This window comes from Brassica oleracea, chromosome C1 (assembly GCF_000695525.1).
Source record: "Brassica oleracea var. oleracea cultivar TO1000 chromosome C1, BOL, whole genome shotgun sequence".
Lineage (NCBI taxonomy): Eukaryota > Viridiplantae > Streptophyta > Magnoliopsida > Brassicales > Brassicaceae > Brassica > Brassica oleracea.
The window spans coordinates 36,611,159-36,624,487 of NC_027748.1; the positions used below are offsets into that span (position 1 = coordinate 36,611,159).

Below are 13,329 nucleotides of genomic sequence, written 5' to 3' on the forward strand. Positions count from 1 at the left end.
AAACTTATATTTGACAATATAAATAGTGTCCGCGCATGCATACCCACTAGACTTACTCATCACTCTCGATCTCATAATTCGTTTTAGTTAGTTGCATCAAACTATATTTTGAAAAATGGAGTTAGTAGAACCGTACCGTAATACCGGTAACAGAGCAGAAGAATCGCGCCATACGGGATCAAGTAACATTTTTTGAGAAAAGATTTTAAATTTTATAGGTGATTGTGAACATTTTTTTATCATTCATTCATATATGTTAACTGAAATATGTACAATGTAGATGTAAAATTATAGGAGATATATCAATATAACAAATGTAAAAAATACAATATTAATCAAGAAAATACTTGATAAAAACATGAACAAAACAAAATCAGAATATTGTCAAAATATAACAAAATTAAGAAGATAAATAAATTTATATGATAAAAATATCATGAAACAAATACGATGTAAAATATACTAAACCAAATAAAATAAAATAAAATTATTATTATTATTAATTGATAATTTAAATATAGATAATTATTATTAATTCGTTTTAGTTGTACTGTCTAGACACAAGTGGTTGTCTGGTTTACTAATATAGTTTCAAATTTTTTATAATAATATTGAAGAAGTTATTTTTATATGTATTTTTCTCATGTTAATGCTTATACTGGTTAATTACGAAATTAACCTTAATGAATTATAAAATATATATTATTGTCTTTACTAAAATTATTTCATTTTTATTTTTGCTTAATAGATTACTAGTTATGTTTCTAATTTTTAAAATTTTTTAATTATATTTGTCATTTGAAAAAATCTACACAAATAATAAAAGGATATATATATATATAGAGAGAGAGAGAGAGATTTTATGTATATTACGAATTTTAGCTTTCTTTTCTTCATATTTTTAATACAACATAAATAAAAAGAAATATTTTTCTGTTAACAAAAAGGAAATAATTTAAATTTTAAATTATATATATTTTTACACACAAAACATAGCTGCATAAAAATATTTTTAGGTATTTATCTTTTAAAAAAAAAAATTTCAAATCAAAATTTGAAACCAAAATAAATACACCAAAAAACTATTTGGTTTTTAACCTAATTAGAAAATAGGCATGGTTCATGTTAGATGAATATATGCAACTCATTACTCAAAAATGGGTAAGGTAAAACAATCATGATTCCAATATTCAAAATCAGAAGCCTTATTAAAGCAACGCCATATTATTACTTAGAATAATATTCTATTTATTTATTATGCATATAAATTATAAACGATTCAAAATTAATGAATAACTGAAAACAATATGTTAACAAACTATTAAGATTTACTTCGGTCATACAATTTTATATGCATACATAAAATTTTAAAATATAATCGGTTATATTCCCGCAACTCTGAACCAGTAACATTTTCATGTTTTATTCCAAAATAACATATATCAAATATACATGGTTTAACCAAAGTATATTAATAACCAAGACAATGAAATAAATTAAATGCAACTAATAAAATTAATTTGATTTTAAATTATTAAGAATCACTTAAATTATGGTTCAGTTGAAAAGAATAAATACAATCTAATCTACTCAAAAGAATAATTTAATCGATCAAAATATTTAATCAGCGAGTTCCGATCCTGGCCATCTGGTTCACCGTACTAAGGCGCTAAGGGACTGAAGGGACAGACGGCAATCAAAATCAAATGTTTATTTAAAAAATCTTCTATTTGTTTTGCATACATACTAATTGCAAAATGATTTAAAACTTAAGAAAACATATTAAGTAACTATTATAAATTATATATTATATGAATATTTATATCCGTCCAAAAGTCACTACTATATTCATATTCAATGAAAATTGATATGAATACTCATTATATCAAAACCTACATTCAAGAGTAAACCTTTTAAATGTTAAAACGTCGACAAATACAAAATAAACGGTTATTAATAATCCTACTTGATAAGATTTAAAAATCCCATTTACAAAAAAAACAGGACAAGCTATCACAACTTTACAATCCAAAGCCAAAATAAACGGTCAACTAACTTTAACTGACAGCAACTATTTTTCACCTTTGAATCTGATGATCTGAACTTGAGTTATTAGCTGCAGAGGAACTCGATGGCCGTCCATTCTCGGCTCCTGCTTTATCTGCAGTAACTGCGACCCCTACGCCCCATCTTCTAGAAGCTTCTGACGGCTCAATCACTTTAACTGAACCATCAGAGAGTCCAACGGCTAGTTGGTTCGGTTCTTGTGGATGAGCTGTGATCACTTGTGGAATGATTGGTGCACTATCACAGACAAAAACAAAACACAATAGGTTTAAGAAATGTAAATTTAAAAATTATAACAAAGCATAGGTAGGTGTACCTGTTGGGTGTTGGTTGAGGCATGTAAGCAGATGGAGCAATGCGACATCTGAGTCTCAAGGATTCAGCATCAAAGACTGCAATGTTTCCATCAGTGAATGACGCGTAAACCAGCTGGCTGTTGCATGAGTAAGATGCAGAGGTAATGGGGGAAGAGAGAGCTTCTTGTGGCACCCACTGCACAAGAATGTAAATAAAGATGTATGAGAAACTAAGGTTTCTTTTGTTAAATCATTAAAATGAAAGGCTTATTGGTTTTACCTTATGTATACATTCCATCTTTGAAGCATCATAAATAGCAAGCTGCGTCTCATGTGAAACCAATAAATGGATTTGGTCGTTATGGAACTGGACTCTTGTGTCTCCCACTGGTGCTTTACCAGGGGGTAGTTGAATCACTGAAGATTTCTTCTTCTCCCATGAGTCAGCGGTCCAGAAGAATAGCTGTAATAAAAAAAAAACAAAGTTTAAAACCGAACATGTGTGTGTGTAAGCTTCAATAGCCAATAAATCTTGCGTTACCTGAGCATCAGCACCAGAAGAGACAAGTGTATTGAGTGCAGTGGAGAAAGCAAGACCAGTTATATGCTTCTGGTGACCTTTCAACTTTGTTTTCACCTATAAGAATAAAAAGAGATATTACATTACATATTTCATAAAAGAGGTGAAACATTTTAAACACACCAAGAGTTTAGTATTATTACCTCATCTACCCTGACATTGTAAATATGGATACTAGAGTCTTCCATTCCAATTGCAATAATGTTATTATCTTGAGGATGAAACGCCAGGAATGTTGAAGCTGGTGGTGGTGGCATGAAAGTCGTCATCACCTGTAAACAAAAGTGAAAATGATGTCATTTATCTCACATACATACATAGATACAAACATGTCCCTCCAAAGTAAGTTGGATTAGAGCTGCTTACTTTGAAAGTCATCATATTGAATAAGGAAACCTTTCCACCACAAGCTGACATTACATAAGAGTCATTCTTAGAAAGCGCTATACATGGCACAGCTGTTTCAGGATTCTCAGGAACATCGTTTGCCATTAGGAGACCACTGTTTGGCTGCCAATGCTGTGGTGTTACACTTGCCGTTGCCTTCAAACATAGAAAGCACACATTAAGCAACTAGAAAGGATGTACAAGTTGAAAGGTTTAGCTGTCTCACCTTCCCTGTTGGATTCTGCTCATTGCGGCTCCACTTCCATAGTCTTTGGACACCATTTGCTCCCAGAGCAAGGACGCCAACACCAGAGTTTGTATAAAGAAGCCGAGCAACCTTTTAGAGTTGACATATCAGTAAAAGATTAGTTCCAAGATATGTCTTAAATGAACATGAAAACTTTAGACAACAACAAACCTTGCTGACAGAATCCTTGCTATCTGGCATGGTCACTTGTCTGCACTGAGTAGGATCAACAATCTCTGTTAACTCCAAGGGTTTCTTATCAACAGATTCCAAGTGTCTTGGCTTCTCCATAGTTCTTGACATTGCCTCAATTCCATTCTACATATGTCATAACATTAAAGTTAGAAGACATCAACAAACTCTGAACTACATAGAAAAAAAAAAACACAAAGATCCTCTTAAATCATACATGAATTGGAGTTGGCCTAGCAGGAGAGTCTGTGTCCATGTGTTCAACTTTACCAACAGCTGCTGGACTCATGCTTGAAACCATTGCGGAAGTTGATACCTGAAAAGCACCAGCATTAACACTCCAGTTAAAAAAGACTGTACAAAAAGGCTCATTACAAGGGCGTTATAACAAACCTTCATATCAATGGATGCTTTAGATGCTTCATAAGACCGAGCTTCATAAGCTCTCAACGTTCTAAGACCATCAGCATTTGCAAGGATCTTGAATCCATTATCCGCTGTAGTCACCGCAAGAAGGTTCCCTTCCTTGTTGAACCTCAAACGAGGAAGATTCTGGTATCAACATGGTACACACCATCAGTAACACAACATGGTTCAAGAAAGACAAAAGAGTTTGAAGCAAGAGTTTTCATACAGGAAGTCCTCCTTCAGCGTCAACAGTTGTCAAGAGATTTGTATTGTCCATGTCCCAGAATTTGACTTGATTGTCTTCACCAACAGCCAAGTAACGGTTACGAGTGGTATCAAACTGGACAACTCCATTAGATTTCTTCCTGAAGCCTTGATATGTCCTCTTGAGGGCACCTTCACTCTCATTCCACTCCACAAGGAAAGAGTCTCCCTCTTTGCTCGTTCCACAAGAAAATAACCTGAAAAATCATCCACAACATAATGTTCACTTATCTCAACTATTACATTCAAATAAGAAGTATATATGTACCTGCTCCCATCAGCACTGTATAGCATCGTTGTACACCACTGTCCTGGCGCGTCGTAATCAACTCGAGAACCAACGTTATCATAGAGCCAAGCCTTGATCTTACCATCAAGAGCTGTTGAGAATATAAACTGCATAGTAAAAAAAAAAGAGAAAAATTATAAATTACATGAAAATGAAAGTTTAGGATCTTTATAAACAAGAGATGCTTGCTTCTCTACCTGAATATTCTCTTTCTGGTGAGGGCAAATGGAATAAACCTGTGCATCATGGCCTTCAAAGGTATAAAGCTTCTTACCACTCAGATCCCACACCTAAAAAAACTCATACAAACTAATAAGGGAACAGAGAGATAAAGAGATGTTAGAATATTATACTCCCAATGTCCTCACATACCTTAATCAATTTGTCATCTCCACAAGTCACAACACACATTTGCTTGTTTGGGTGGGCGAACGCCAAGTCATTTACACAGCCTACATGAGCATCAATCTAATGCACAGAGATAAACAGCTGATTAAGTTTGGTGCATGTACCAATAAGTTCAATAAAAGTAGATTACACATACCTCAAGGTGTTGGCGTAGTTCCGAGCCTTGGTAGGCATATACATGGATCAAATGTTTAGTAAATGAAACTCCTGTACACAGAAAATGATACACAATTCAATACTTTGTTCTTGGACCAAGTTGTAATGAGAACAATGTCCATATAACATACCAATCAAATTTCCATCAGGGCTCCAAGCTACACGAGTGACAGATATCGATGGTTCTTTGACAATAGTACCCTGTGAAGAAACACTAAAATAGTAAACAAATTCATCTCACAGGACAGAAGATAACATAGGAAGCAAGACCAAACCTGGAAGATTCCAGTGCAGGCGGCCATGTTCCAAATCTTAAAAGGCTGTGTTACAATCTTCTCTTTGGATCCAACTTCCCACAAGCTGACTTCGCCGCTTGAACAACCAACTAAAAAGGTAACAGACAAGAGTCAAATAAAAAAAAGCTCTCAAACTCTACTAAGCTTCCTCATGGTAGTAGCAAGTAGAAGACTAACCAGCGAGCAAAGTGTGATGCGCAGGGTGAAAATCCATGCTCATCACCACCGACCCTTGGCGCATTGTGCTCACAACATTTCTAGGAAGGTCATCAAGTGAGGCAGAGGGATGAGGAGGATGAGCAGGATATGTGACCTCGTTGCTGGTTTGTGCAGACCGTAAGCGTTTCATGAGTTGCTCGTGGTCAGCGTTCTGATAATCCATCAGTCCTAGTGAGTTTGACGGTGCCCGGGGATGCTTAAGCACATTAACTGTTGGGACAAAACACATCAATTGGTTAAATAAGTTCAGGTCTTAAGATCAAAGACATTAACAACTCATGAAAGACCAAAGATAAGAGTCCACTAAACACACACACAAGTGTTTCAATACCAAAACAGTTTGTTACATGAAACCTACCTTGATTTGGCTGCTGAAGCTGAAACGGGGAAGCAGAGACAACACCAGAAGGAACAGAAGAAGAAGGGTGTGGGTTAGCCATCCATCCAGCTAAAGCATTGGGATTAGGAGCCGGAGCAGCACTAGCTTGAAAAGGCTGCACAAAGGTAATTAACAGTTTTCATCAGCTCTCTAAATCTAAAACATAAAGTTAAAAAAAAAAACAGAACAGGTAGAAAGAAGTTCCTACTCCACCATGTACTCCAAGAGGAACAAAGTTAGAAGGTCTAGCAACAGCAGCAACAGGGAGATTCACAGGAGTGATTGCACGAGCACCACCGTTTGCCGCATTGCAAGAGTGATCCAAGAACAATGTTTTGATGTCAGGATTAGGCCTCGGATTCTTACATAGCTGGTGCTGCCAATTCAAGCTTTGGTTAATCAAAGTCCTCAGGCGAGAAGCCTTGAAGCTAGGGAAGGCTAGCTTCTCTCTAAACAGAGGATTCGCCTCAATAAGCTTCTTCAACTCAGTATACATTATACTCCTTGCTGATCTTGTATCACCATATTTAGACAACTGCTCATTTTCCCTGTAATTAAAAAAAAAAAAACATACTCTTCAACACTAAAGTCTCTACCTTTAGTCCAATTACAATCAAGAAAAAAAACTACCTAAAATTCTCAAGAGTCAGAAGCTGAGTAATCTCCTTGTATAGCTCCTCGTTAAACGTGGCAAAGACTTTCAAGTCCTTAGCTAATATCTCAACAGCTTTGGCTCTATCATTCCGATCTAGAGCTTCGAGATACTTCTGCTTCCTGATCTCAAAGAAAATCTTCATAGAGTAACGATTATCATCAACCTTGGTAAACCCCGAAAGATACTTCTCCACTTCGTCCCATTCACCGGCAAGAGCTTTCTCTTCAAAGTACTTTATATTAAAGTAGAACCCAGATTCCTGCTCTAGCCTTTAACAACACAAACATCAAACCAAAATTACAAAACTATTCAGACACAAATCTAGCCTCAGATAAAGAACTTACTTGTGAACAGATTCTTTGAACTTCTCTTCGTCTAAGAACTGAAGGATCAAGAACACTAACTCTCTGCTCAGAGACGACATTTTTTCCCCTTGCAAGATCTGGTGGGTGGTCAAAGGTTGATCGAATCTATTTAGGGAATGTGGTTTTCTAGGGTTTCTACCTCCTCCTCGCGTCGCAACAACGAGAAAGAAGATAAAGGCTGACCCGGAAACAGAGATTGAAAATTCAATTTTATATTTTTTTTTTTTCCTTTTTTTTAAAGAAAAAGAAGAAAGCACGACTTGTTCTCCACTTTCTTCGATGTGGTTTTGTCTTACAGACTGTATAGTTTTGATAAGTTGTTTCGCTTATCTTTGATAAGCGATCTTGCTGTTGATAACCTCGTTTGTGTCTGATTCCTTTTGTTTGGGTTCTGATCTGATGCGGTTCAGCCCAGGACGGGAAGCAGAAGTGGGATCCATGCTCTCTCTCTCTTATTACGACACGTGTCCGGTTAAAATGCATGAGTAAGGTGTGGGATGTAACGTAGGGGATTATTACCCTTTTACTTGCGGATTCGATAAATAGAATTGAAGTGGATTGAGCAGAGCTCACTGGCGTCCGCCACATGTTGTTACCTTGTCAGGTGGAATGACGTGGCCACCGCTTAGTTGAAAGCTACAGCTAATGGCTGCTCTACCAAATCGAGTCTGATTCCACAAATTATATTAAACATTATCTAGTGAAGCATCAGTCTCCATAGCCAATGTTGGATCATATATAAAGTGAAAAGGTAAACTCATTAGCCTAAACTCGAGGCAAATGATCATATGATAAAGTCGCTATTAAGCGGTGAGTTGATTCAGTTCAACACAGTTTTTCATAAACACAAATTATATTTTTCAGACTTATTTATTAAATGAGTCTAATGAGATCTTTATTAATTTATTTCCCAAAACCACCATCTTGATTAAGAGATTATAAAGGGAATTAACTTCATGCACATCTTAGGTTATGCCACTAGAAACAAAAATAGATTTTGACGCTCTACAACATGCATCCTTCAATGATCTCCAATCTTCCAAGATGTCTTTTGGAGGATGTGCTCTCTAGGGTCCATTTGATATCTCTAAAGACAGTGAGATCTACTTGCAAAAACTAGAATGCTTTATCCAAAGAGAACTTTAGAAAGAGAAAGCTTATTGGCAAAGCATGAAAGCAATATCAGCAAAGGAAAGGGTGTTTCTAGTGGTCTTGATGATGAATTTTAAAGTTTATTTAATGAGTGTCAATCTCTACGGAATTCACGAAGATGATGACATAGTTGACTCATATATAAAGCGTAAAGGTAAACTCATTAGCCTAAACGATTTTGATCAGACTTGATGAACATCACATCTTTCGTTGCGATGGTTTATTGTTATGCATCATCAATGGAGAAGAAAAAACAAACAAGCCTAAACCTGCGATTTGGAACCCTTATTGCGGGCAAACAAGATGGATCAAACCAAGAAGTTCTTTACAAGTCATGTGGCACGTCCAAGAGGTTCTTTACAAGTCATGTGATACGTCTAGTATGTTTTGATTCTACAACAGAGAGATTTGGTCTGCGTCTGCCTCTGCCTTTTCACTCTTACCCTAAGGAAGGTGTTGTGACTTTCTCTAATGTTACAGAGGAGCAGCTCGCTGTGTTATTTCAGCGCAAGGAAACATTGAGGATGTAGGTTCGGGTTACTACGAAAATGGAACCTAAAGAGGTGTTGTGTAACAGTTGTTCTTAGCTGTTGATATGAGACCAATCATTTGTTTTCAATTTAAGATTGGCGCTAGTAGTTTCTTCATTGACGAAAAGAATAAGGTTGTTACTTATCAACAAAAAAAGGAAAAGCTTGTTGTTGCTTTTGGTAACAGTTTGGTTATCCCCATTGGCCACATACTGGCTTATATCATTGGAAGTGGTTGGTGGAGAACCAGCAAAAATTATTAGGGCCAACTTTGTGTGCTCATATATTCAACAGATACATCTTGTTGGACGTTTTCCCTTCTTTGCATTGCATAATTAGCCAAAAAGAGAAGAGTAGTTAGTATTATACATGAAGCAAGTTTCTCTCTTGCACGTCGAAAAACAAGAAATCAGTTTCATACCATATATGTTCCTTAAATAAATCAAGGTTGATAAGAAGACTTGTTAAAGAAACAAACATATGAACTTTACAAATTTGGAAAAGAGGCTTACGCAGTATCTCACTGATGAGTGTAAACAGAGAGAAAGACATCTTGCAAGCAAGCAAGTCCTTGAAATGTGCATCTGTAATGTTTAAGCTGATTTTATGTTTCTAATCCTAGTTAAGAGCCAAGCATGTCCTCCACTGATTCAGCTTGCCATTTCAACGTTACTCAAGAAGCACAATGTACATTACACACCAATTTACAAAAACATGATGAAACTCTTAATAACTCGTTTCTAATCTTAACAACCGTCTTCACAACATCTTCTATGTAAATGTGTGTATATATATGACATTTTTGTTGTCGAAGCTTAAAATACATTGATATATGTACTAGAGGTTAAAGAAGAGTGAAACTAAGACGGATGAAAGAAGAGACAAAGAGCAGAGATATCATCCATGGCGATGCTTCTTCTCTTCCTACGCCAAAGCATCATAGCTCTCTCCACCAATCTCTTTGCACTCTTTCTTCTCTCTTTGACTCCTCTTACTATCTCCACTGCCTCATCATTTGTCATCACATCCCACATCTTCATACACATACATACATGATAATGTAAGTTATATATGTGTGTCTATATCCTGATTTGATTCAAAAGTTAAAATAAATATTTGATATGTTACCCCATCAGTGGCCAAGATGAGGAACTGGTCCTTATCGGTTATCTTTCGGTATGTCACTTCCGGTACAGAGACTAAACCAAAGTCTTTAAGACAGTAGTCTCCAAACGCTCTTGAGACAGCTAAACCGAGTGATCTTCCATTTGGCATGCCTACCCGGTACACTCCCGGTTCATCATCTAGGCAAAACAGTCGTCCATCTGATTGTTTTATCCGTTCTGCTTCCTCTGTTTAACCGGTAATTAAAACATACCAATTGTTAATTCCAGTTGTATAGAATCTTTCCATCTGAATACTTTAACTGTTAAATATGGAAAGGCTTTTGGAGATATACCAGGAATGTTCGGTTTAAAGTCTACTGATAGCTGAACCGGTACTAAACCACTTCCGTCGTCAGAAGTCGTTGCTATTACTGCTCGTGAGTCACCGGCATTTGCTACAACAAGATGATCACCCTTCAAAAGCAACATCAAACTTCAACATTTAGCAACTTTTCTACGTGAACTTCAAGATGGTTCATAATAGGTTACTGTAGACGTCTTAAATGACAATGATACTGTTTGTTAGTTTGGCTATGGCCATAAGTAAAAACCGGTCCTGACCATAGCCAAGTGAAACATCAATTTAGGGTCTCAAAATTTTTTGAGTTAATATATAAAAAAAAAATTAGTTTACTAATCTTAGAACGGGTCATAATATCTAGTAAAGAGTTTTGTGTGTCTGGTTACAAGATATGTACCTGCAAGACGGCAGTTAGAGCGGTGCAGCCGCTGCAGTAAGAATCAATGGAAGGATTGATTTTGAGATCAAGATCGATGAGGGAGAATGTCTTCAGGCAAGATTGCTTCCAAATATCAAACGGGGAGAAACATTCCGGCGACAATGATAATGATGCAAGAGTTAGTTGCCATTGGCAAAGCAGTGAAGATGGAAATAACTTTTTGACTCTTTTGGTTATCACATGTCCCCATGGTCCATGTCCATCGAACATCCCACAAAATGTTATGTCTTCTTGGCACCCAAACTCCTATATATTATAAGACAAGTTGTAGTTTCTCAATTATATCATATATACATAAACCTTATTAACTATATCATGATTCCAATTTTTTTCATAGAACGCCTATTGTATTAGATCATGATTCCATTTAAACATATAATTCTGCCACTAATAATACATATAAAATGAAAATTACATAACATATAGTATATTTATATAAACTTTACCTCCCAAACAATGGCACGATCTTGGTTGATTCCTTTCTCACCTCTATTAGAACAAATAGAGGTGAATCTCTTAGAAGTTTCTGACTTAACAAAGCCTGATGAGCCAAGCAAAGTCGAGTTCTTCTTGGCATCTTTCATCAACGATTTTGCGATCTCTCCCCCTCCATTTTCATCTTCTGGTATATATTTTCCTTTCTTCATCGACACACTTCTCGCCAACCCATCCAAGAAAGCAGGCAGAAGCACCATTCTCAAGTGCTCTTACGATCCTACAATAACTATAGATAATAACTTTCTGAATAAGTTACAGTTGTTCCGAGTAATACTAAGAGATGCGAACTTAGGTATATATAAACATAATTAAGGAAATAAAAAGAGAGCCGAAGGTTTAGTTAGCAAATTAATTACCCTTTCTCCGGTGAAGATTCTTGATCGGAGTTGCTCGGTTGATTACTTTTCCTGTTGCTGGATTTACTACTTATAAGCTGGTGAATGGTCTCTATGACTCATCATCTTTCTATTTCTCTTCTTCGACTATTCTAAGCCTTTTATTTTGTACAATACATTCTTTTTGCATGTCGATAAGGACACGTATATGATAAGCATAAAGTTGACGACAATTTTTTATATACATCGTTGAAGGCTATATATAACAAGTAGTTATATTTGGTCAGTTTAAGGAAACGTATATAAAAAGTATGTATATTTTTATTGATAAAAGAAGATTAAATGGTAAAATTGCATCACATTAGTATGTATATTTTTATTGATAAAAGAAGATTAAATGGTAAAATTGCATCACATCCTATTTACTTCAAAGGAGATACAAAACTAAGAAAATATATGTCTAAACTCAAATATATATAAACCAATAACAATGACATAAAATCATGAACATGTGTAGATAAAATAGTCTAAGAATAGACTAATTCAACATAAATTTAAAATATACATGGCTAACATAAATTTTACTATAAAAACACAAGTTTTATGTTTACTGGTTGTATATATGTATTTAGACTCGTAAACGAATTATAGATGCACGAGTTTCTGTAGTAGAACCCAAAATACATATAAGATAGGCAAGTAAAAAATTACTTTAAAAAAACTATTTGTATCTCAATTTGGTGTATTATATGCATATGTATCTATAAAACATGTATTTTCTGTCCAATAGTGTATTTCGTACTTCAAAATGGTATATGTATCTATATAACCTGTACTGAGGATGTGTTAGGCGAAAATGTCATTTCAACGCAATCATCAAATGGACAGATGCTAAGTTTGAGGTCAAATGACTCGAATCCGTTACAACAACCACAGTGAATAACCAATCAAAAACTTTCATCACGATATAAAATAAAGTTTTAACACCGACAACTGAATCAATTATAGTTGCTTAATAACTCATTAATGTTATGAACCAGATTGTGGATGGTCATAACCAAGAGATTATGATTCGTAATATTTCCATTTATCTATGACAGTGTAATCTTCTATATAAGAAACTTCTATGTTATGAATAAAAATAGATTTTTTCATTACTTTTATAACACGTTATCAGCACGAAGCTCCCTAATTCCTTGAGTTCTAAAATCGACCAGAAACCATATTTTCCTTTTCTTTCTCGTTTTGAAACCTTGATCATCATAAACCCTAATTTTTTTTTCTCTCTCGGCGGTTACCCTCTCATCCGATAAAGCCATTTGATACGACCAGTCAATCCGACGACCCGATAGAAGCTCAGTCGATCTGACGACCCGATAGAAGCTCAGTCGATCCAACGATCCGATAAGTATCCGACTAGACAATCTGTTCGCATCCTGACGTACCGACGACCCGACGATCCGATCCGGCACGTACCAGCTCGCGAAGTTCTTCTCGATTCTCGGTGGTCCGTGCAACCCGTTTGGAGTTTAAGGCAAACATCTAAACCCTAAAACCTTAAAACTCCAAATCGGATTCTAATAATCCGATAAACCTCAAATCATGTTCCTACATGATTAAAACCCCAAATCGAATTTTACAAGTTAAAATCCGATAAACCCTAACCCTATATCTATAAACCCTAAATAATATAAGTATCA

General features: G+C 35.5%; 2 protein-coding genes across 2 annotated transcripts; both read right to left on the reverse strand.

Moving 5' to 3' along the window:
• Positions 1-1,853: 1,853 nt before the first annotated feature.
• On the reverse strand, positions 1,854-7,459 carry LOC106316203 (topless-related protein 2). The gene is made up of 22 exons (XM_013754074.1): positions 7,188-7,459; positions 6,819-7,112; positions 6,397-6,736; positions 6,168-6,303; positions 5,768-6,019; positions 5,570-5,679; positions 5,426-5,495; positions 5,275-5,345; positions 5,103-5,198; positions 4,928-5,020; positions 4,710-4,837; positions 4,404-4,638; positions 4,163-4,321; positions 3,987-4,085; positions 3,749-3,895; positions 3,557-3,667; positions 3,310-3,486; positions 3,087-3,215; positions 2,905-3,000; positions 2,644-2,826; positions 2,384-2,559; positions 1,854-2,304 (listed from the first exon to the last, which is right to left on the reverse strand). The coding sequence occupies exons 1-22, from the start codon at positions 7,265-7,267 to the stop codon at positions 2,079-2,081; spliced, it is 3,408 nt and encodes a 1,135-aa protein (XP_013609528.1). The 5' UTR covers positions 7,268-7,459; the 3' UTR covers positions 1,854-2,078.
• Positions 7,460-9,539: 2,080 nt separating this feature from the next.
• On the reverse strand, positions 9,540-11,830 carry LOC106326704 (probable protein phosphatase 2C 41). The gene is made up of 6 exons (XM_013764621.1): positions 11,651-11,830; positions 11,243-11,520; positions 10,755-11,042; positions 10,350-10,470; positions 10,019-10,242; positions 9,540-9,924 (listed from the first exon to the last, which is right to left on the reverse strand). Exons 2-6 carry the CDS (start codon positions 11,489-11,491, stop codon positions 9,751-9,753), a joined length of 1,056 nt encoding a protein of 351 aa, XP_013620075.1. The 5' UTR covers positions 11,492-11,520; positions 11,651-11,830; the 3' UTR covers positions 9,540-9,750.
• Between the last annotated feature and the right edge of the window lie 1,499 nt (positions 11,831-13,329).